Consider the following 26,225-nt stretch of genomic DNA (forward strand, 5'->3'; position numbering starts at 1 on the left):
AAGATTTTAAGAAAATGAAATAATGTTTTAGATGTATATAACTGTTCTAAATACCTAGGCTTGACTCGGAAAGTAAATTATCTCGTAATTGTGTTTCGGAAATAAGCTCCTTTGTACGCATGCTGAAAAAGCTTCATTGGGTATTTAGGCATGCTGTTTTTATACATTTGAGTTTTTCATTTAATGCATGCGTTTATGTATGCATGTTAATTGAAAGTAATTGGGTTTTGAATATTTTTTTTTTTGGGGGGGGGGGGGGTTATTTTACGCAAATACGCTGCTTATCTGCAGCTCTGGCCACATCATTGTGAGGAGAGAAGCCATGGTTGATGTGCATGAATCACATCTCGGCCTGTGCCGGTTCAGTGATGGATCAATGCTGCACCATACTACTACGTTACTTGCATAATATCACAAAGCCTTGTATCAATACAATACCAAGCTGGCTTGCCATGCAGGCCGTGGAAATGGATTGCGTCTGATATGAATCGCCATGTAGGTATCATAACAGTGAGTGAGTGAGTTGAGTTTAACGTCGGTTTTAACAGCATGCCAGTTATATCGCGGCGTGTCAGCTGAATGTGGGAGGAAAGCCGTAGTGATGCAGGTCTGAGACGTTTACCACTTCGGTGAAACCCACAAGCACGGTTATGGTGCTGATAAACCTAGAAACATAATCGGGGCGAACTGGGATTCGAACCCAAAATTATAGGTTTCTGGCATGCGCAAGGGACGCAACTCTGCACAACGAATCGCGGCGCCTTAGACGACTGGGCCGCCTGTAACTTAGAAGATGGCTTGGCAACACTTATTGGTCACCGACTGTCTTGTTTGGTTTTACAATTATTTCAAACACTGGTGTGGAGGATACAAACAGAGCGATACTACATCCCGTGCAGTTAATTCTGCTGTGTAAGCTAGTCATCACACCTCCCTGACAAGTTGGGGCTAACTGTTGCCACATCACAGGCTGGGCGAAGACCAACACAGTTTAACAGGGGGTAAAATGTTTCCCATTTGTGCAATGATTATATACATGGTTGAGGTCAGGACGGTGACCTTTCATCCTCAACCCAACACACTGTTCCTCATTCCCTTGATTCAAACATTTCAAAGTTTAAAAAAGAAGTTCTTAAGACCTCAAGGGCTCGGTATTTATCAACTCATATCTGATGACTAAGCTTCTAAAACGTTCACATGCATGTATGAACTTCAATTGCTAAGTTCAAAATAAATGTGTACCGCTTGAACCAAACATGACAGCAGTGTGTTATTGAACAATACAACGCATTATCATGTGTTTAATCGACTATATCAACCCCAGGAATCAACATTTCAAGCAGCACAATGTGAAACAATATACAACACCAAATAGTTGTCAGGGAGTGTATAAAATCTATAAGGAGCAATGGAAATAGAAAATTCATTCAAGGAAAGCACCTTGGAACCTCTGCCACCCCCTCACTTAAACAGTCTGTCAAGTTCCCACCTGATCAGCTGATCACGTTCTGAAATGGACACCAGTGGCTGAAATTGACATCGTCCTATCAATAATGTGTTAATAGTTTCTCTCTGCTTGTGTCCGATCTAAAGGCTTGTAAATCCCAGTGTTGGTTACCTAACCTTTGCAATGAGAGGGAATAACAGGGCCACAGTCTTGTTATCCATGGTCTGATGACCCTTCACCACACTATGTGCACAGCGTGCCAAGTAATCAGTGTGTAGAAACGTGCATGTACCTATTGTTGTGGAGGGAGGGAGTACCTGTGCCATGAATCACCTTCTACTGAGAGATCTTCCACTTTGATGAGCGGGGCGTGGCGTGGCATGTACAGTCAGTGTACAATGTGGGAGGTGGGGCAGGTACAGTCAGTGTTCAATGTGTTGGTGGGGTTGGTGGGGGGCAGATACAGTCAGTGTTCAATATGGGGGCCAGGGCAGGTACAGTCAGTGTTCAATGTGGGGGGCAGGGCAGGTACAGTCAGTGTTCAATGTGGGGGGCGGGGCAGGTACAGTCAGTGTTCAATGTGGGGGGCAGGTACAGTCAGTGTTCAATGTGGGGGGCGGGGCAGGTACAGTCAATGTTCAATGTGGGGGGCAGATACAGTCAGTGTTCAATGTGGGGGGCAGGTACAGTCAGTGTTCAATGTGGGGGGCGGGGCAGGTACAGTCAGTGTTCAATGTGGGGGGCAGGGCAGGTACAGTCAGTGTTCAATGTGGGGGGCGGGGCAGGTACAGTCAGTGTTCAATGTGGGGGGCAGGTACAGTCAGTGTTCAATGTGGGGGGGGCGGGGCAGATACAGTCAGTGTTCAATGTGGGGGGCGGGGCAGATACAGTCAGTGTTCCATGTGGGGGGCGGGGCAGGTACAGTCAGTGTTCAATGTGGGGGGCAGGTACAGTCAGTGTTCCATGTGCCGGCGCTCCTCTCAGTTCTGGTTCACAGCATACACATGTGACACAGTAAACAATGTTTCTCCTGCCTGTGGGGCTGAATGTCAACATAATCTGGTCACTCCAGTGTTGTATCCAGTTCTCCACGGACAACCATTGTCTGACAATCAATTCCACTACATTTACTGCACTGTATTAAACAGTGAAGGTTAGTCGTAGTACAAGTGTATTATTGTACGTGGGCTGATGGCCAACTCCGCCAGGACTGACTAAGTAGGGAAGGGAAAGTAGGATGTTTTCATGAATTTACTCTCTAAAATATACTTCAGAAAATCAGCTGTTCCTGCTAGATCAGGTCTGATCAAGTTTGACTATTTTTAAAATGCAATACATCACATTTAATAGTTTTAACTGCAAATTTATATTGCAAAATCAAATATTTCTTTTTTGAATCCAATTACTCTCTTTAATCTTTTCAATGATACATGGTTGAAATTTGAACATTTGTAATGATTAAGAAAGTAGCACACAGAGTAAGTTTACAGCCACGGAAACAAACCAGTCTACAGTACAAACTGATCACATTAGGCAATGAAGAAAAATGAAAATACTTCCAATCAAAATATTTAAAACAAATTATCTTTAAATCTGAATCAACTCTCACCTACCAAGCTAAAATTAAGCATGGTAATGAGATGAATTCTACAACCAATTGAAAGCAGCTGAAGCTCATACAACCAGTACATTGTCCTGTGATAATTTATTGCATTATCCACCACAAAACAATACACAAAAGAGCAATCCCAATGACAAAATGTGACTTTCAGCTACAGCCTCTCTGGTTTCAGATTTGCAGTTCAAATGGTCATCAGGAATCCCTTCCACAAATCCTCCTAAAACATCACAAATGAAATCATAGCACCTTCAGATCCACAATAGCCCACCAGATGGCTGTGTTTGTAATCCTATCAAATTCACTAGTGGCCAGCTGGCCTCATCACGAGGCTAATTACCTCCCATGTGAGACTGAATTAGGGCTCCTGTGTAGACTGTAGTCAAATCCCACTCCGGAGGGCTTCACTTACACCTCAAACTAAGATAGGGTTCATCTTCTGGGGATGGTGGTATCAGGTCTCTCGCCCCCAGTTGACAAGATGTGTCGCCAGCTTTCATAGGGTAGAGCAACAAAGGGGGCATAATAATTGTTCTGTTAGGAAGCGTAAGGACCGAAGACAAGTAGTCTTATTCTCCTCAGACATAGTTAACCTCAGTGTAGATTGTATCCTTCTTAATGGAATTGTTTCACAGGCAGATTTGTTTGATCTGTTTAAAATATTCATTTTACAATTAACCTTTGGAAACATTTCTGAAAAGTTGTCTTCCTCTGTCTGAAAATGCGGAATATTTCATTTGCATCACTAATACAGTGATGACACACGACAATGCCTGGCATTATGAGTGACAAATTCCATAATGCCCATGAAAACGAAAACAGGATAAAATGAAATCTTTCAAAACTTATTTTTGACTAAAGACACTACAGTTTGGGCTCTCTTCCCTAAAACCCATAATCCTTGCATATAGATTAATGGAAAGATTTTGTAACAGTATAAATTTTGAAAGTTCAACAACTGCACCTTTATGACCTGTATCTATTTCCCCTGACAACCAATCCCCCCCCCCCCCCCCCCCCAACTTGGGTCATCAGCAGGCAGATAACCTTTGACCCCTCATTGTGGGCCCTGAAGTTACACAATCCACCCCTTCTAATTTCCCTTCCCACAGTGAAGCAGTTATCTCTCCTCCTCCGCCTCTTTGAAGAAGGTAAAGAGAGTCATTATGCACAATTCAAAAGGTTCAAGTTAGAAAACATTCCAGTGAAATTGCCAGGTACGAAAAATATTCATCCTTGCATACATCCTACTCCTAAAAACAGCAACCCATAGAACGACATTCACAACATTTTTCAAGCATTTATCTCATGTTTCTCACCAAAAATGTTAACATTTCTGACAATAACTGGTCAAAATCCATTCACAAACTTGGCACCAGACCATGAGCCAACCTGCAATTTTGTTTTTCTCAAGATCGGTACCAAAATAAAATGAGCAACAATTTGTGAGAGGTGTTGGGAGGTGTGACAGGCAAAGATGATGTGTTTGAACGATGCCGGTGTAAATCCTGTCTAAACTTCCGTATTGGGAGAGGAGAGCTGGGACTAATCACCGGACAGACACAAGGGGCACCCAATGGCCCGGCATGTAGCAGAGTAGAACAGTGGGACATGCAGGCCCCCTACCCCGAGATCTGCAGATCCCCGCTACAAGACAGGCATTTCAACAATCAACACAATTTTCCCCAAGGCCGACTGATCCAAGAGACACTGAGATTTAGCGACAGATTTGCAAACCTTGGCTACTACCACCACGCAATGGCCAGGCTTTTCCCAACAATAAATATTCACTCATACGTGCTTCAGAAATCCATAACTATCTCACACATTCTGTGGTCAGGATGAAATGCCACCATAAGTGGTCACTTAAGTCAAACGTTTGATGGTTGCACATTTTTTCAGAATTTATACACAAATGTGCAAGCTCATCAATACTTCAAATTCATTAAAAAAATGAGAACATTACAAGTTGACATTTAAATGTACATTTTCATGAGATATTGTATATGGCGTACATGAAAAGGAAACTGATTGTTGAAAACAAATAACGTACATAACATGACATCTTGTTTTTACAAGAGAAGTTGAACGAAAAAATATCTGACTTGATCAGAACAGAATATAACTTGTAAACAAAAGATCGAGCAGAATGTTAGCTATTCAACAAATTTTTGCTTCAAAGGCCAAGTTGTGTATACCTGCAGACTACTCATCATGCTGAGACTGAGGCTGGTGTGTGGATCAAGTAGGCTTGATCTTCCTTCCTAGTGATATACCCTAGTTTCTTCCTGACTTGTGAAATTGCCAACAGCAAAGCAGGTGTGGTGTGGAAGTTGTAAGGATTATAATTTCTGGAGTAACTTTGCCTGAAGCAAGATCAACACTGTCTCCTAATATCACAGTAAATCTCAAAATATGAAAACAATATCTGCGGTCATTTCTACGTGAAAAGTCGTTTATCCATTTAACATGAAGAAACAAGATCAACATACCTCCGCACACAGCCATGTTTTATTATGCTAATCACAACAAACTCTTACCAAGTGGCTTATTTTCTTTGGAAAGCTAAAGAATTGACATAAATGCTAGCGAAGCCAAGTAACATTGATCTAGCACGGAAACCATCCTCCGCCCCTGTGAAGGCAAGCCCCGGACCCCTTCAAGAAATGGAGCACTGCCTTGATATCCGCTAGGAATAGTCGTGCCCATTGAGCATATCTACCTCTCATTCTGACAGAGATTCCTTCGAGAAATGGCAATATTTTTGCACAATAATTGTGAGAGTAGATAAATGGTTGGGTGTTTACCCTGCCCCCTTTAGGAAACAATGTTCTCTGTTCGTACTGGGCCAAGGTGATGAGACCGGCTACAGAGAGAATCTGTCCACAAAACATCAAGGCTACGAAACTCAGTGCAAGTTTTAGAAATTATCGGGGAAAGTAGACCACATCCAAACAGCCCGACCAGAAGCGTTTTTGAATTTGCATCTTATTTGAAAACTTCAAATTTTTATAGGTTAAGCACATCCTCCAAAAGCAGTTTTACTATTCAAAACATTTTTCCCAATTTTTAGTTCATGAATTTAAGTTTAACAAAGAACAGCAAAACTTCAATTATCTTCTTCGCTTTGTAATCTGACACTTAATTGTAAGTCAGTGACAGAAAATGTTCTCGCCAATGGAAGGCCGGTATTTTAGAACTCGACTCCATTATGCAGCGGTTCACAATGTGTCATGCGGCCCTCACAGCAGCAGCATAAACCAACCCTGCTGCACCCAGCAGCAGTATTCACAGCCACCATAAAACAATCCGAGCACGCAAAACTATTGAAGCAAATCACCACTGCGAGGAGCCCTTAGCCTCAAGTGTAGGTTAGTCACCAGGGAGGGGGGAGACGTGGGGTTGGGGGAAAGAGAGAGAGAGAGAAGAGGGACAGGAGGGAGTGTCCGTATGTCGAGAGGAGGGGGGGGAGGGGGGGGAGGGGAAGGAGTAAGACAGGAGGGGGGGGGGGGGTGGTCTTAAAAGATGAAATAGGCGGGAGAACAGATGAATCCAGATGCGACCTGAGAAACGGACGAGATCGGCAATATTTCCCACGTAATCCATGTATGAACGGAACAGTTTGCATGGTGTTAAAGTAAACGAAGACCACTGTCCCACTGTCCAAAACATCTCTCATGAGACAGATCCTTATATGGAAGGGCATTGTCACGGGGTGTATTACGGAGACATCATGAACCAAGTATGGCAGCCGCTGAAGCTTGAACAACACCAATAGACAGTAGTTACACTGTAGCCATAGGGCCAGAGCTAACAACGCAATTCTGAATGTTTTCATTATTAGAGGTCAGTATTTGAGGTGAGGTGAGGTGAGGTGAGGTGAAATGGGTTTTAACATTACATTTATCATGACATAGCATTAAGATTCATATAGTGGCATGATTGTGTGTGTGTGTGTGTTTGTATTGTGCTCACGCATGTCTGCTTGTACTAGTATGGACTATTCTCAGTTCGGTTATATAGTGCAATCCCACTGACATACCATGCCACAGTTTTAACATGGATAGCCCACTCAGACACAGCATACCGACTCCAAGCGAACCAGTTCTTGTTTAGCCCCTGAATGTCGAGCACTTTTTGGCATGATGCGTCTGGGGATCAAACTAATGACCTTTACCTCTCTAAGATGATGCTCTATCTGCCGGACGAAAGAGATTTCATCAATATTAGAACTAGTGACTGTCTGCTACCAAGTATCTTAGCATGAATGTTACCGACCATGTTACCGTCACTGTCACGGCTAATAATACCATTTATGGTCAGCCAAGGTGAAACACGGAGAAGTTAAGCAAAGTGTACCATGAAGAAATCTATGCTATCCCTAAGGGACATGTAATATTGTACTGCAAAGATGTCAAAAGATTATTCTACCTGAAGCACAGGTGATGCATGACAAGCCAGGATTCCCCGATGAGTTTCTACACTGGGTTCACGGTGAAATCTAAATGAATAAATCGTGAGGTACGGAGCGAGGTGACCGAGCCATGCGTGAGGAGGATGCTGGCTGCCGCACCAGGTATCAGGAGACCACAACACAAGCAGCAACTCCTTCATTAAACTCCAGCGCACAGAGCACAAAATATAACCTTACATCCTTAATCAAAGGCGAGATGGGAGAGTCTAGACAAGCCTTAGTACAGATCTAGTGTTGAACTGAACTCAAACGTCAGAGCATAGCAGATGCAGCAGATTGTCATCAGAGCCAACAAGAGCAGGACCTGGACTTGTTTTTCACAAAACACTGAAGACCATAAAAAGCAAACGTCATAAAACAACAGCACTTTCATGGGGTGTACGGGCTAAAGTGAAGCTCAGTGTTGACCTTGTAAGTAAGGACATGTCTTAAAATCTACTCTCTGGCCCAACTGGTGACAACTCAGATGGTAGACTGTTAGAGATGATGTGAGAGTGTGGTAGTGGTAAGCCAACTGGTGACAACTCCGATGGTAGACTGTTAGAGATGATGTGTGAGTGTGGTAGTGGTAAGCCAACTGGTGACAACTCAGATGGTAGACTGTTAGAGATGATGAGAGAGTGTGGTAGTGGTAAGCCAACTGGTGACAACTCAGATGGTAGGTAGACTGTTAGAGATGATGTGAGAGTGTGGTAGTGGTAAGCCAACTGGTGACAACTCCGATGGTAGACTGTTAGAGATGATGTGTGAGTGTGGTAGTGGTAAGCCAACTGGTGACAACTCAGATGGTAGGTAGACTGTTAGAGATGATGTGAGAGTGTGGTAGTGGTAAGCCAACTGGTGACAACTCCGATGGTAGACTGTTAGAGATGATGTGAGAGTGTGGTAGTGGTAAGCCAACTGGTGACAACTCAGATGGTAGGTAGACTGTTAGAGATGATGTGAGAGTGTGGTAGACCACTGCAGGTCATCACGTGACTGTGAGACGGTGTAGACGGATGAGGCAGACATGAAGGATGAACACTGACGAGGGTCACTGCCCACAAACACTGGCGCAATGTACACACCCCTTCCATATAAGCGACCACTATGACAAAGATGCTTCTATTGCGGGCTAATGGTAGGATTAAGATTGTATTGAGTTGACAACAGCTCCAGCCATGTTGCAAGAAACTAGATCTCTGACAGGGACCGTGAGTCCAACACGATCAGCAGTGACTGTGAGGCTGGTGACAGTCCTGTCAGCTTCCACTCTGGAGCCTAATTCCAGGATCTCCCATCAACTGACGATGTGACACTCTCAATTACATACATCACCTACAGAATGACAGTCAAAAGACAGCCTCCACTGTATATCGCTGAGACCCATAATCCACACATAATGAAAATAGTTTCTGTTTTCACCTCTGACAAATGGGACCTCAATGTATCACGTTCAAACACTTATGTGCCAAATATCCAAACTTTAATCCGATACACAAATCACAAAAGATGACGTGTCAGCATTAATCATATTCACCACAGCACACATTCCGTTGCCTTCTGACACAACCGTCTCCACTCAATGACCTGTTGCCCTGGAAACAAGATGGCTGCCCAAACCTGCTGCAGGGCAAGTTTGTGAGGTCTACATTGTCACTATGTGCTGTATGTCACCTTCACAGACCCACTACAGGTAGTCATCTAGTCCAACTCTCCATTCACGTGCAGTGATTCACCTTCAGACTAACCCCCTCCCGTCACTATACAATATATCTGGCAGACAAGTTGATCTCCGCCATGTTCACAGATTTGCACAGGACCATATCTGTTTGGCTTTTACCTCCAGTTTTTCATATTCTCGGACATCAGCTGACATCAAAATAAGGACACGTTAACATGGGACTAGGTGGACATGTAGTATACATTAACATGGGACTAGGTCAATATGTAGCATACGTTAACATGGGACTAGGTCGATATGTAGTATACATTAACATGGGACTAGGTCGATATGTAGTATACATTAACATGGGACTAGGTCGATATGTAGGACATGTTAACATGGGACTAGGTTGATATGTAGTATATGTTAACATGGGACTAGGTCGATATGTAGCATACGTTAACATGGGACTAGGTCGATATGTAGCATACGTTAACATGGGACTAAGTCGATATGTAAGACATGTTAACATGGGACTAGGTCTATATGTAGCATACGTTAACATGGGACTAGGTCGATATGTAGTATACATTAACATGGGACTAGGTTTATATGTAGCATACGTTAACATGGGACTAGGTCGATATGTAGTATACATTAACATGGGACTAGGTCTATATGTAGTATACGTTAACATGGGACTAGGTGGACATGTAGTATACATTAACATGGGACTAGGTCAATATGTAGCATACGTTAACATGGGACTAGGTCAATATGTAGCATACGTTAACATGGGACTAGGTCGATATGTAAGACATGTTAACATGGGACTAGGTCTATATGTAGTATACATTAACATGGGACTAGGTCGATATGTAGTATACATTAACATGGGACTAGGTCGATATGTAGCATACATTAACATGGGACTAGGTCGATATGTAGGACATGTTAACATGGGACTAGATCGATATGTAGCATACATTAACATGGGACTAGGTTGATATGTAGGACATGTTAACATGGGACTAGGTCGATATGTAGCATACATTAACATGGGACTAGGTCGATATGTAAGACATGTTAACATGGGACTAGGTCGATATGTAGCATACATTAACATGGGACTAGGTCGATATGTAGCATACATTAACATGGGATTAGGTGGACATGTAGTATACATTAACATGGGACTAGGTCAATATGTAGCATACGTTAACATGGGACTAGGTCAATATGTAGCATACGTTAACATGGGACTAGGTCGATATGTAAGACATGTTAACATGGGACTAGGTCTATATGTAGTATACATTAACATGGGACTAGGTCAATATGTAGTATACGTTAACATGGGACTAGGTCAATATGTAGTATACGTTAACATGGGACTAGGTCGATATATAGGATACATTAACATGGGACTAGTTTGATATGTAGTATACATTAACATGGGACTAGGTCAATATGTAGGATACGTTAACATGGGACTAGGTCAATATGTAGGATACGTTAACATGTGACTAGGTCGATATGTAGGATACGTTAACATGGGACTAGGTCGATATGTAGGACATGTTAACATGGGACTAGTTTGATATGTAGGATACGTTAACATGGGACTAGTTTGATATGTAGGATACGTTAACATGGGACTAGGTTGAAATGTAGGACATGTTAACATGGGACTAGGTTGATATGTAGTATATGTTTACATGGGACTAGGTTGATATGTAGTATATGTTTACATGGGACTAGATTGATATGTAGGATACGTTAACATGGGACTAGGTTGAAATGTAGGACATGTTAACATGGGACTAGTTTGATATGTAGTATACGTTAACATGGGACTAGGTTGATATGTAGGATATGTTTACATGGGACTAGGTGGACATTTAGGATATGTTAGCATGGGACTAGGTCAATATGTAGGATACGTTTACATGGGACTAGGTTGATATGTAGGACATGATAACATGGGACTAGGTCTATATGTAGGACATGTTAACATGGGACTAGGTCGATATGTAGGATACGTTAACATGGGACTAGGTCGATATGTAGCATATGTTAACATGGGACTAGGTCAATATGTAGGATACGTTAACATGGGACTAGGTCAATATGTAGTATACGTTAACATGGGACTAGGTCGATATGTAGGATACGTTAACAAGGGATTAGGTCGATATGTAGCATTCGTTAACATGGGACTAGGTTGATATGTAGTATATGTTAACATGGGACTAGGTTGATATGTAGTATATGTTAACATGGGACTAGGTTGATATGTAGTATATGTTAACATGGGACTAGGTTGATATGTAGTATATGTTAACATGGGACTAGGTTGATATGTAGTATATGTTAACATGGGACTAGGTTGATATGTAGGATATGTTAACATGGGACTAGGTTGATATGTAGGATATGTTAACATGGGACTAGGTTGATATGTAGTATACATTAACATGGGACTAGGTTGATATGTAGTATATGTTAACATGGGACTAGGTTGATATGTAGTATATGTTAACATGGGACTAGGTTGATATGTAGGACATGTTAACATGGGACTAGGTTGATATGTAGGACATGTTAACATGGGACTAGGTCGATATGTAGTATATGTTTACATGGGACTAGGTTGATATGTAGGATATGTTAACATGGGACTAGGTCGATATGTAGTATATGTTTACATGGGACTAGGTTGATATGTAGGATATGTTAACATGGGACTAGGTTGATATGTAGGATATGTTAACATGGGACTAGGTCTATATGTAGGACATGTTAACATGGGACTAGGTTGATATGTAGGATATGTTAACATGGGACTAGGTTGATATGTAGGATATGTTAACATGGGACTAGGTTGATATGTAGGATATGTTAACATGGGACTAGGTTGATATGTAGTATATGTTTACATGGGACTAGGTTGATATGTAGGATATGTTAACATGGGACTAGGTTGATATGTAGTATATGTTAACATGGGACTAGGTCGATATGTAGTATATGTTTACATGGGACTAGGTTGATATGTAGTATACATTAACATGGGACTAGGTTGATATGTAGGATATGTTAACATGGGACTAGGTCTATATGTAGGACATGTTAACATGGGACTAGGTCGATATGTAGTATATGTTTACATGGGACTAGGTTGATATGTAGTATATGTTAACATGTGACAAGGTCGATATGTAGGATCTGTTTACATAAATTACCAAGGGATAGGTCAACATCAAAGTCTAGTGAAACGTCTTTCAGTCAAGTAATCACCGATGTCAGTAGTCGATGTGTTCAGGCATGTTGGGCCAATAAGCTGTATATCTTTGTGTCCATGGTAAAGTAGGTCACTTCCTGGTCTCCTCCACCTGATGTCAGTCCCAAAGCAATAAACATGGATGCCAGCAGACATTTCCTCATTTTGGGGGCAACAGTTTCTCACTTGAGAAGCAGTTGTGACATATCAGATTATGATGAACCTTTAGGAATGTCCTGCCAAACATAAGAAGCCTTGATATTGACCGAACAATGACGGCTACTAGGTCCTGACTGCTCTCTGTAGGGAGCCAGAATGACATGAAGCCAGGGGGACAGTAATGAGGAAGGCCACACTTACTGTGCAATGTGGGATCCATTCCAGCACTTGCTGCTAGACATATCCTGTTCATAGATGATTCCCTGACCACAGATTTCGTTGGACAGACGGTTGTAGATTCCGCGGGAGTCCATGAGTTTCTTGAGGACAGCCTCCAGCTGCTCCATGAGGCTGGATGTGGGGGCGGGTCTCCGGCGGGACTTGGGCTTCGACATGACGTAGCTCCTCTTTACATTATCCTTTGGAACTGATCTTGTGGTCAGGTTCTGACAGCTTACCATCACCTGAAACATGACAACAGGCAGTTATTCAGCAGCAGCACTTTGTCAACATCAGCATCTCGTGATGGCCGCTTCATCATCATGACAACCTTTGCTGTCATCAGAATAAAACTGGGCAGGATCATCACTGAAAGCTTGTATCATAACACAAGTCATCATCATCATCACCATCATCATCATCATCAACATCACCATCATCATCATCATCAACATCATCATTACCACCATCATCATCATCATCAACATCACCATCATCATTACCACCATCATCATCAACATCAACATCACCATCATCATCATCACCATCATCATCTTTACTTTAGAACACAGAGCATATATACTATAAGTGGTGTGACTGTCGTCATGTGTTTTATTGCACATACTACAGGAAGTCCTGTGACTGCAATCCACCAACTGCTGACATCTTCCATGCACGTACATTACAGACATCTGGGATATCGACCATAAGTTCCCCCACATTCCTACCAACTTTCAAATTACAATTTAGATACCACACACTTTATTAGATTCAGACAGGACAGAGTAGTATATTCAAATCCATGATTTATTTAATTCGTAATTTACAGGAAAGCCCAACAATTTGTTCCCTGATTGAGACAGTTCAGAACGGCAAGAATTGAGTCACTTTCAATTAACATCGAGATGTGTATGAACATGGAGCACCATGCTGGCCGCGTGGCCGCGTAGAAGGTTTCAATCAGGACGACAAGCAATAGACATACGACAGGGTCGTGCCCTCTATTTCTATCAGATACTATTTACATAGGAACTCGGTAAAAAAAGTCACATGTTTTATGTAAGTGTGTACTTAATGAAAATATTTACTGCAGTGAGTGATAACCCTGGCGTACCCCAACCTAACACGTGGCCTTCCCAGTGGCTCCGTGGCCTTCCCAGTGGCTCCGTTCCACTGAAGTAACTGCTGGCACACAACACCGCACACAACACCGCACACAACACAGCACTGGCTGTCAGCAAGTTTAAGAGATAGTTCCATAATTGAGTTTCTGCAAAACTATTTCCATAAATATGTACAGACCAGGTCCATCCATCCAACAGTATGTATGATAGACAAGGCCCAGTGCCAACGGAGTCTGTCTTATGAGAAATGTTGTATTTTTGGCACTAATGACGAGAAAACTGTTAAATGGAACTGTAATTGCTATTTAAGTCCTTTCATCAATGGCGTGTATGATGGGGTGTGTGGGCAGATGCCATTCTATCTTGTTTTCCCCTGGCTCCACATCATCTTATATCTGTTGGAAGTTATGCAAAAATATGAAATAATTACGAGGTTTTTTTTAAATGTTTTATTCCAGCTGGGATTTAGATAGCAATTTGTGCTTGATTATTGCCACGAGAATTCTATCCTGTCGCCAAAGTAGAATACAAATGCTGAGTTCAAGATTAAACGGTCCAAATGATCAGAAACAATGATTTTTGTATGTATTCATGTTTTGTAATTCCCAGGGGTTTCCCCAGGAATGTGGCAGTAGTCTGTCAGTGTTTACGTCAGTTCAAGAAAACGGTCTTGGGGAAAATGTATCAGCATCAAATTTTGTTGTTCATACGTTATGAATGTTAGTTTCACGGCCACATGTTCCAGATACTGCTGACACAGCCACGTTATTCAGACACAGCAGACACAGCCACATATTTCAGACACTGCTGACACAGCAATATGTTTCAAACACAGACACATTTTTAAGACACTACTGACACAGACACGTTTCAGACACAGACACATGTTTCAGACACTGACCTTGTAAGTAAGGACATGTCTTAAAATCTACTCTCTGGCCCAACTGGTGACAACTCAGATGGTAGACTGTTAGAGATGATGTGAGAGTGTGGTAGACACAGCCACATGTTTCAAACACTGCAGACACAGACACATGTTTCAAACACTGTCACATGTTTCAGACAGAGCAGACACAGCCACATGTTTCAAACACTGTCACACGTTTCAGACAGAGCAGACACAGCAACATGTTTCAAACACTGCAGACACAGACACATGTTTCAAACACTGTCACATGTTTCAGACAGAGCAGACACAGACATGTTTCAAACACTGTCACATGTTTCAGACAGAGCTGACACAGCCACATGTTTCAAACACTGCAGACACAGACACATGTTTCAAACACTGTCACATGTTTCAGACAGAGCTGACACAACTTCACAGGTCACTCAATGAGATGACAAGACAACCATCCTCTGTGACTTCCAGTCATTGTGATCATGACAAGTCAGGCAATCATATCCCAGGCCAAGTCAGGCACTCGTAGTTTTCATGGAAACCCGATGAATGTCTCATGTTACAGTCGATGGCCAAATCACCAATAACATGTGTTATTTATAAGCTGGACGACCAGGTACAGCCTCCTGTTGCTAGCATGGACTTTCTGATAGCAGGGATATTGATGATGTCTATTTCTGTCTGTCGGTGCAGCCAGGTGACGAAGGCACAGGTAGGCGGGAACTACTACATCTGCACTGAGAACATGATCAACAAGATGGTGAATGTCGCAACTGAAGTCAATCAATGCCTTCGGGTTAATTACTGGGGGACAATGCTTGTGAATGCTGCTCTGAAGCAGGGACATACTGTATTGTACATCTTGGGTGGGCTGATGACTGCAACATCCATAGAAGTCTTTCCATGTGCAGCACTATCTATCTATTGTGTAGGTGTAGTTATTCTTGACATTATGAAGGCAGAGATAGTCAAGACTCTTTAAAAGTGAAATATTTCCAACATTCAAATTTGATAGATTCTGATAGACATAGTTTTCAAAACTAATTTTGTACCATAAATAGTGATCATACTTTTTCACAATGAAGACATCTTCATTTTCTCCCAAATGACATAGGTGCAACTAGCATCCATCAAAACACCCATACAATTGTTGACTCAACAAGCACTTACACTCATCAAATACGTCAAAATTTTCAGAGCCAATTTCACCCTTATCTACGGATATATTTTGCAATCATTGATGCCCCAACTCAGTTACTCCCATAACCATGTATTGCTAACAGTGTGATGAGAGAGACCCGACATGCAATTACAAACGTGAAGTTAACTCTGACGGAATCGGTCCCGTGAGCCGAGCCCAGGCGCGGGGATGTCGGCAGCACCGCGGCGACGGTAGACTTGACATGATCACTGATTACCCCCATCACTGATCAATAATTCAAAGGTAGGCGGAATACATTTCCCAAACAGTGGCTCAATTGAACTGTGGCCTTTGAAGATTGATCAATTCGGGAAATTTACTTTTTTATCCAGACAATAATAATTAATGGAGGTCCGTTATTTTGTTGTGGTGGTCCTCTAAATAGCCTATTACTCCCTTGACAAAGAATTGTACTCCAGATCGGCTGTTCTTTAACATAGAGAGATGCAGGACTAGATACTTCACAGATGTAAGGTTCAAACGGGTCTTCAAGTTTCTTTTCCAATGTTAAAGATGGAGGTTTTTGTTCCATGGGACTTTACATGAAACACGATTCAATTAACCACCAGCCTTTGATGGCAAGAAATATGATGATTGTTACAAACGGATCTTACAATAACAACAAAAGAACAAGACTAGAACATCCGGATCTAACATCAAGCTAATCACTCACCACACAGACCAGTATTTAGATTTTTTTAGTAGTGCTTCCTCCAAAGACATATTTTTCTTTCTTGTTTGAGATCTAATACACAAGTCAAACTGAAAACATGGTTCAAACTATTTGCCTTTACAAAGTTATTGTTCACCCTGGCACCATGCTCCCGCACTGGAGCGCTGCCCCGGCATATATTGGACACAGCTCTCTTCACTTCACATTCTCCAACAGCTGGGTAACACGTCAACACTTCTTGTTGCTAGCAATCTTTGGCTATGATATAGTGACTATCTTTTCATAAGATATAAATTTATTCTTGTCAAGTGTTGCACCAGACGAGGCTGAACCGTCAGGGTCTAGCATATCATCCTGGTGTTGAGAATGCAATCGGGCCATTATTGATTCAAGTAAGGAGAATGTCAAGATTAAATTGGACGACAATGTTTAGGTAATAGAAGACTTCCTACATTCCGTGGAGAGATCAGCTATAGCCAGTTAGCAGCCCTGGCTTCTTTCCACTAAGCGATCTTAACTCTCGTGTCGCAAGTCTGACTTAAAGCATATGAGATACCACAGAAGTAGCTGTAATGCATGATCATTATTTTACACCAGTCAGCAATATCCCAGCTACATCATGATGGCCTGAAAATAACAAATGTTGTCCAGACAAACCAGTGGGTGATAGCATGAGCAACAATCTTGCAATCATTGGACTTTGACATACATCCAGCCAGGTATACATTGTGATGGCTTCCTTGAATCCACAGGGAAATAAGGCTCTTACAGACCAATTCAACCTGAGCTAGATCAAATACATTATATTTCTACAAAATAAAAGCAATAGCTTATTACCTTATTGTAAATCCTTGGTCCATCGTCCATTGCTTGAAGTATTCCTTCTGAAATCTGTTCATGAATACCACTTAAAACTACTTCCAAACTGAATTTTTCCTTCATGCCGTTGGTGAGAGTTCTGACTGCAGAAATAAGATCATCCCAGGCCGGGCTTATTTCCGACTCAGTTGCCAGACAGCCCCCAATAACATTCAAGCAGAAGCCGTGGCAAGGCTTGGCATCAACATATCCTTGACAATGAGAGCAGTATTGCAACTTTGTTGCAGCTTCAAGACAATTGGTATCAAACTTGATATGATCCGTGGAATTAATGGCTTCTGTGATCACAGACAAGGCATTCACAAATGCCCGTGCTCTTTGGAAAGCTTGGACAATTTTGTGGGCAAGATGTTTGGGGACGTTGCCGAAAGGCTGGATGTCCTCCTCAGCTTGCAGCAGACAGCTGCGGTAGTGGTCGTCGTAGCGGATGACGGTGGGGTCGCTCAGGATGAAGTAGAATACGGATGGGAAGAGTTCGGTGAAGAAGGTCTGGACCGAGTCCTGGAGGTTGACGTGCTGGCGGCGGGCGTACTGTTCCATGTCCAGGAAGTAGTCGCTGACCGTACCATGGTGCTCGTCCCAGGGGATGTTGTGGACGCGGGTCAGCATCACAGCTGTCCGGTTCTGGGCCTCCTCTAGTAAATCCAACACCCTCTCTGCAAAAAGGGAAACACAGTTTACATGACAGAAACAGAAACACAGTTGACATGACAGAAACAGTGGGACATAGTGACTGATGTTACTCTCTCCAGTATTGGACCATCCAAGACAGTGTCCAGTAGACCCAAGGGAAGGCAATGTTCCCACCATAACTGCCATTTCTTATCTATCAAGAGTACTCTATCGACAATGTTACAGAAAAAGTCCCAAGTACAAAATACACCATATCTATCAACAACTACATGTACCATGACGTAACCATGGCAACTGCTGCAATTCTCAGAGTAGTGTTTCAATACCACTTTTTTCCCCAGCCTGCAGAGGGCCTTTAAGAGCGCGAGTGAAAAATGAAATAAATAATTTCAAAAAATGGTTAAGTACATCCTCATGCAAAGTTAAGTAGCCTGACATTTATTTGAAACAGGAATCTGAAACGGATTGTTGTTTTAGGGTGCACGTCACTGCGTGCAGATGCATCAGAGTTCCTGCCCCCAAGGCTTCCCATGTACTCCACATGACCCTGCCTCCCAAATTCAAAATGTGAAATATTACCAGGGATTAAAAGTCATTCACTGCACACACATCATGTTTTGACATACATCACATAACGGGCATTGTGGTTAGAGACAATTGTTCTGTTGGAACTCCACAGGGGGACTAAGTGGCTGAAAAAGTGGAAGTTTAAAATGACAGTTTGACAGCCTCTTCCTTTGCCCTAAATGTCTGTCCAAACAGTCCGCACTGTTGACCTTCTGGCGAAGGGGGCGGGGATCGGGAAATACTGGGTGCAGGGGAGAGGGCAAGATCCTGTGGGTGGGGAAATATGTGCTGCCTCTCTACAAAGTGTTGTAGTGAAGGATGGCGCGAGCACATGACACCAGGGTGGGGGAACAGTGCTACTTCTCTACCAGGGCTATCACTGTCAATAACCAGTGGATGTTCCAGGTACGTATCTGTTATCTTGGTTGTTAACACACACTGATCAGTTGCACTCAGCATCAGGAATAAAACATCCTCCTCATTCACAGACTGACACAGTCCACCTGAAACCTGTACATGAGCATCAAGACTCCAAACAATGTGTTACATGATCTGTAACAGCCCAACAGGGGTCTACATGCACAATGTCAACACTACAACCTCAACACTACAACCTCAACACTACAACCTCCCTCAGACAGCACCATGTCAACACTACAACCTCAACATAGAGACCTCCCCCAAACAGCACCCAGTCAACACTGAGACCTCCCCCAGACAGCACCCAGTCAACACTGAGACCTCCCCCAGACAGCACCCAGTCAACACTGAGACCTCCCCCAGACAGCACCCAGTCAACACTGAAACCTCCCCCAGACAGCACCCAGTCAACACTACAACCTCAACACTGAAACCTCCCCCAGACAGCACCCAGTCAACACTACAACCTCAACATGGAGACCTCCCCAAGTCAACACTGAGACCTCCCCCAGTCAGCGGCCAGTCAACACTACAACCTCAACATGGAGACCTCAACACTACAACCTCAACACAGAGACCTCCCCCAGACAGCACCCAGTCAACACTACAACCTCAACATGGAGACCTCCCCCAGACATCACCCAATCAACACTACAACCTCAACATGGAGACCTCCCCCAGTCAACACTGAGACCTCCCCCGGTCAGCGCCCAGTCAACACTACAACCTCAACACTGAGACCTCTCTCAGACAGCACCCAATCAACACTACAACCTCAACACTGAGACCTCCCCCGGTCAGCGCCCAGTCAACACTACAACCTCAACACTGAGACCTCTCCTAGACAGCACCCAGTCAACACTGAGATCTCTCCCAGACAGCACTCAGCCAACCTTCCCGGGTGGTGCATGGCGATCAACCCGTACTCAATGCTACCAGACCTGCCTTTAATGTATCGTTAAAAAGGTAATTTCAGATAACACAAACCTGACATTAAATGTATGTAGTTGTACTTAATCACATCCATATCTATCATGGTCATAAATATAGATAGCTACAAACTCATTTAAAAACTCAATTATCTAAATTAAATTTTAGGAATTCTCTAGTATTTTCGTACCATCCTTATCTAGAAATATTCCTCCACTCCCCATATTAAATATGCTATGCTATTTCTAACAAGTGCTTCCCTGTTCATCCTATCACTAATGGCTGAGATATCAGAAGCTAGTAACTGCTGCCTCTGACAAACACAGAAAGGTTATCAGTGCAACCCGAATCCTTCAAATGAATATTTAACAAATAACAAAAGAAGTCGCCCAAATACATCCATACTGGAGACCAAGACTGAGTCTTATCTCTAATCACCAACTTATTGTCAGCTAACTACAATACCAGAGAAATAGACCCATGAAGATCCAGCGAGAATAGGTCTCCAGCAAACCATGCTTGTCGTAAAAAGCGACTGTGCTTGTCGTAAGAGGCGACTAACAGGATCGGGGGTCAGGCTCGCTGACATGGTTGATGCAGGTCATGGTATCCTAAATGCGTGGACCAATGGTCATGATGTCAATCACAGGATTGCCTGGTCCAGGCTTGATTATTTACAGACTGCCGTCATATAGCTGGAATATTGCTGAATGCTGCTTTAAACAACAAAGAGATTGAGACCAGAGAAACAGCATGGCCGGAATGGATGTGGTAGAGTTCGTGATGGTGGCACGTGGTCCTGTGTACAGTGCAGCATGGCCGGAATGGATATGGTAGAGTTTATGATGGTGGCATGTGGTCCTGTGTACAGTGCAGACATACAAAGACAAGCAAGGACCACTGGTCATGGCAAGGAGTGGGAGATGCTATCCTGAAAGTGTCCAGGTCAGTAGTCCTGCCCTACACTAAACTCAAGTGCCCGGATCCATTGAGCCAGGTAATAATGTAATGCTTTGAACATGCTTTTGGGTGTGGATTTGGTGCATTATTAATATGCACATTATTATGCTAAGTTTGACATATATATATTGGAGGCCTTGCTATGCCTTTAATAGCACCATTTCATATACATGTTCACCTGGGTGCTGTTGTACAAAGCGATCTTAGCACTAAGGTGATCGTAACTCCCATACCTTAACATAGACTTACGCTAAGTCATAGCACTAAGGTTGTTTTGTACAACGTCACCCTGGTGTCCAAAGAACACAACGGGATATGTATGCTACACAATGTATCCAATCAAAAGACCCAGTGCCATGGACCAAATCATGAAATGAGAATATGACAAAAGGCATTAAATATAATATTAACCATAATGGCATTAGAACTGGAGTTGAAAGCTTTGAGGACCAGTACGATCACTTCAGAAATGTTAATATCACAGTAGTCATTATCAATTCATATGTTCAAAAATAATTCCAACTTTCAATCACTTCATCAATGACAAAATTGGAATCTTAAATATAATATTGATATCCTCCCTCTCAACATGAAACTCTGGCAAGTTCTGAACTTCAACAATGCAGCCACTTGAGCTTCAGGAGAACACCATTGTGTGATGGCCTGTGCTACAGCGTGTTGTCAGACCACGCATAAATGTCCAATGATGTTGTTTATTTGATTGTTTGTTTGTTGTTTTAAAGCCACACTCAGCAATATTGCAGATACACAGCAGTCTGTCTGGGCCAGACAATCCAGTGATTGACATCATGAGCATTGATCTATGCAACTGGGCTATGATGACACACATCAACCAGGTCACTGAGTATCAGCACCAGATCCTTTTATTCGCGTCTTACGACAAGCATAGTCACGTCTTACGACAAGCATAGTCACGTCTTACGACAAGCATAGTCACGTCTTACGACAAGCATAGTCGCGTCTTACGACAAGCATAGTCGCTTCTTACTACAAGCATAGTCGCATCTTACGACAAGCATAGTCACGTCTTCCAACAATCATAGGTTGCTGAAGACCTATTCTAACCTCAAACTTCACCTGAGGAGACAAGCATGGGTTGCTGAAGACCTATTCTAACCCAGATCTTCAAGGGAGGAGACAAGCATGGGTTGCTGAAGACCAATTCTAACCCAGATCTTCAAGGGAGGAGACAAGCATGGGTTGCTGAAGACCAATTCTAACCCAGATCTTCATGGAAAGAGACAAGCATGGGTTGCTGAAGACCTATTCTAACCTCGATCTTCATGGGAGGAGACAAGCATGGGTTGCTGAAGACCTATTCTAACCCAGATCTTCATGGGAGTAGACAAGCATGGGTTGCTTAAGACCAATTCTAACCCAGATCTTCATGGAAAGAGACAAGCATGGGTTGCTGAAGACCTACTCTAACCCAGATCTTCATGGGAGGAGACAAGCATGGGTTGCTGAAGACCTATTCTAACCTCGATCTTCATGGGAGGAGACAAGCATGGGTTGCTGAAGACCTATTCTAACCTCGATCGTCATAGCTCCCATGATGCTGTGACTGCACTGACCTGTCTGGGTCACTAACACAACTATGTGGTGTATTACACCATCTCGCCAATCTGCACCAAATTACACTAATTGCCGATGGGGAATCAGACAGAAATGTGTCTGTCTGACCCCCGTATGATGTCACATGATCTACTCCTTGTCAAATCCTGTACATAGCTTTTGCCTGGAGAGGTCACCGATGAAGTCACCCACAATCCAATTAGCCACTGGGGGCATGAGGATCGTCAATTGCAAAATTGATTTCCGTCTATAGATCATTGTCAGTTTCATCTGGGATACTTACAGCACTGGGCATGAATCATTGATGGGGGGACTTTGGCTATTTACGCCTGACTGGCGAAAACGATCATCGGCATCGCACACGAGCACCGAGATCCCAAGCATTCAGACAAACAGTTAATGTACTGTATGGCACTGATTTCACCGTGCAAAGAGGACTGATGAAGACACAGGACAGGAACAATCCCCCTGTGACTGACAATGAAGTCACTCGTTAAGCATCACATGGACCTATCCCAGCTACTTACCTATGGAGAACAAAAAGGGGATTAGAGAATTGGTAGATCGTGAGTTACCAGTTACCGATTATTCCATGATGCAATATTGGATTGAACCCAGAATCCACATGACACGTTAACGGACTACAATAAGTAGACAATTTTCAGTGTATTAGTAAAGCCCTGGCTTCACAAGTAAGTCAAGAAAACTTAATGAATATTTAACCTCCATTATTCTTTCAAGGAAATTAATGCTGACCTAGCAGCACGACAAAAGATCCACAAAGTGTTTGATTCTTTGTTTGTTGTTGAACGTCACACAGAGCAATATTACAGCTATATGACGGCGGTCTGTAAATAATCGAGTCAGACCAAACAATCCAGTGATTGACATCATGAGCATCGATCCACACATTTGGGATACAATGACATGCATCGACCAAGTCAGCAAGCCTGACCACCTGATCCCATGAGTTGCCCCTTTAGACAAGCATATTTGAAAACTTATTTTAACCCAGGTCTTCCTGGGTCAGATCCACATAAAACACTGAGATAAAATAATATAAGATAAACAAACTATAAGTCCTATGTTACATAATGCAGAAATATGTAACTGACCCAGACAAGGACAAATGATCAACATCATTCACGGGGATGAAATACTATCAAATTATCAATCATTTATGCAATTAAAGTATGTTTATGAGGTTATATTTCCAGCATCCAAGGCCACATGCATCAAGCATGGCTATTTCTGTAAACTGTCCAGCACAATATTGCAGCGAGATGTGCTCCTATTTCAAGTTCAGCAAGTCACGGTCCAGCCATGCACAACATCCTACACCGCCCCACACCCACAAACATAGGAACCAGGGGAAATGTGAGCCACATCCCTTTGAAAATGATGTGTTGCTTGCACGAAACATACAACACGTAACGCACCGTCTTGCAATGTACACTGATGACATGCGGCACGCAGACGCAAACATGCACATGCTTGCAAGTGTGAAACGCACACAGACACAGAACAAAAGTGTACCTGAAAAAACAGCAGTAATGAATTAACAATGGCAATCACTTGCCACTCCTTGCTTAGGAGACCGGTCCTCCGGGAGCGATCTACTAGTGATGAAATATGAATATCGCCAGTTCAAGTTGTAGATTTCATTACAATCAAAGAGGACTTGAGCCTTGTTAGATGTCTGGTGACGGACTGCAATCAATGGCATCCGGGCTTGACAATGGGGGATTTACATCTCAGACCAAGAGACTTGTCAGTCTTGTATTTAGCTTCAGTTGGCTATGTAGTAACTCACTTCATGTGTATGAATAATTTACAGGTACCGTACTACAGACGAGCACTCCAGCCGGGAGCAACAAGTGATGTCCGCTGCATGGCCCACATCCCTCCACTCATCCGAGCGGACAGTACGGAGGTACACATTATATTACCCCCATCCTATAGGACAATACTGTGTATATATGTACCACTGTCAGGCCAAACTACACGTTCCACCTCATCCTATCGGACAATACTGTGTGTATATGTACCACTGTCAGGCCAAACTACACGTTCCACCTCATCCTATAGGACAATACTGTGTTTATATGTACCACTGTCAGGCCAAACTACACGTTCCACCTCATCCTATCGGACAATACTGTGTGTATATGTACCACTGTCAGGCCAAACTACACGTTCCACCTCATCCTATAGGACAATACTGTGTATATATGTACCACTGTCAGGCCAAACTACACGTTCCACCTCATCCTATCGGACAATACTGTGTGTATATGTACCACTGTCAGGCCAAACTACACGTTCCACCTCATCCTATAGGACAATACTGTGTATATATGTACCACTGTCAGGCCAAACTACACGTTCCACCTCATCCTATAGGACAATACTGTGTATATATGTACCACTGTCAGGCCAAACTACACGTTCCACCTCATCCTATAGGACAATACTGTGTATATGTACCATTGTCAGGCCAAACTACACGTTCCACCTCATCCTATAGGACAATACTGTGTATACATGTACCACTGTCAGGCCAAACTACACGTTCCACCTCATCCTATAGGACAATACTGTGTGTATATGTACCACTGTCAGGCCAAACTACACGTTCCACCTCATCCTATAGGACAATACTGTGTGTATAGGTACCACTGTCAGGCCAAACTACACGTTCCACCTCATCCTTTAGGACAATACTGTGTGTATATGTACCACTGTCAGGCCAAACTACATGTTCCACCTCATCCTATAGGACAATACTGTGTGTATATATACCACTGTCAGGCCAAACTACACGTTCCACCATGCTGGTGTGTCTCTTGGAGTAGGCCAGTTTAAAAAACAGTGCACAGACAATATCAAACAGTTGTGAAGTAGACATGTAAAACAGTAGGGCTGGGATGAGTCCAAATTTACTACCCGGGTACCCACCCCCTATAACCCTACCCTACCCGGGTACCCACTGTAGATCTCAGGAGATGTCCCAAAATATCTGATTGGGAACATTTTTAGAATAGCCCTGGCAACACGTATTTAGATACACGTATTAAACAACCTGGTCATTCATACACTGAAGTTGAATTAAGTTATATCTTATTCAACCATATGATAAATCAGAAGGAATGGGTGCATAGTCAGAAAGAAATATGAACATTAGTTACTTGTAGTGTAACCATAGAGTTCTAGATAATGTTTGTCAATAAACAATATATCACATGATCACGGGTCTGGGTAGTCCTGTGGGTACCCGGGTCCTACTCAGTACCCACCCGACCTGGGTACCCGAGTTACTCGCCCCAGCCCTGATGTGAAGTAGACATGGAAAATAAAAAGCAGCGATCAGTTCTGTTAAACACTGAAGTGAGTGAGTATCTTATATCTCCTCTGAGGTGAGACAGTGTATATCTTCTCTGAAGTGATGGAATACATATTTTTCTCATCTGACACCCACACCACACCACACCACACC

The 26,225-nt window shown here is 42.8% G+C and overlaps 1 protein-coding gene across 1 annotated transcript in view; it reads right to left on the reverse strand.

Moving 5' to 3' along the window:
- Positions 1-26,225, reverse strand: part of LOC139448555 (glypican-5-like) — a 131,801-nt gene that overhangs the window by 47,149 nt on the left and 58,427 nt on the right. The window contains exons 3-4 of the mRNA XM_071230121.1: positions 17,582-18,279; positions 12,828-13,090 (exon numbers count right to left, since the gene is read on the reverse strand). Coding sequence (XP_071086222.1) covers positions 12,828-13,090; positions 17,582-18,279 — 961 coding nt within the window. The remainder of the gene's footprint in view (positions 1-12,827; positions 13,091-17,581; positions 18,280-26,225) is intronic.

This window comes from Haliotis cracherodii, unplaced genomic scaffold, assembly GCF_022045235.1.
Source record: "Haliotis cracherodii isolate W230 unplaced genomic scaffold, xgHalCrac1.p SCAF_7, whole genome shotgun sequence".
NCBI classification, from domain to species: domain Eukaryota; kingdom Metazoa; phylum Mollusca; class Gastropoda; order Lepetellida; family Haliotidae; genus Haliotis; species Haliotis cracherodii.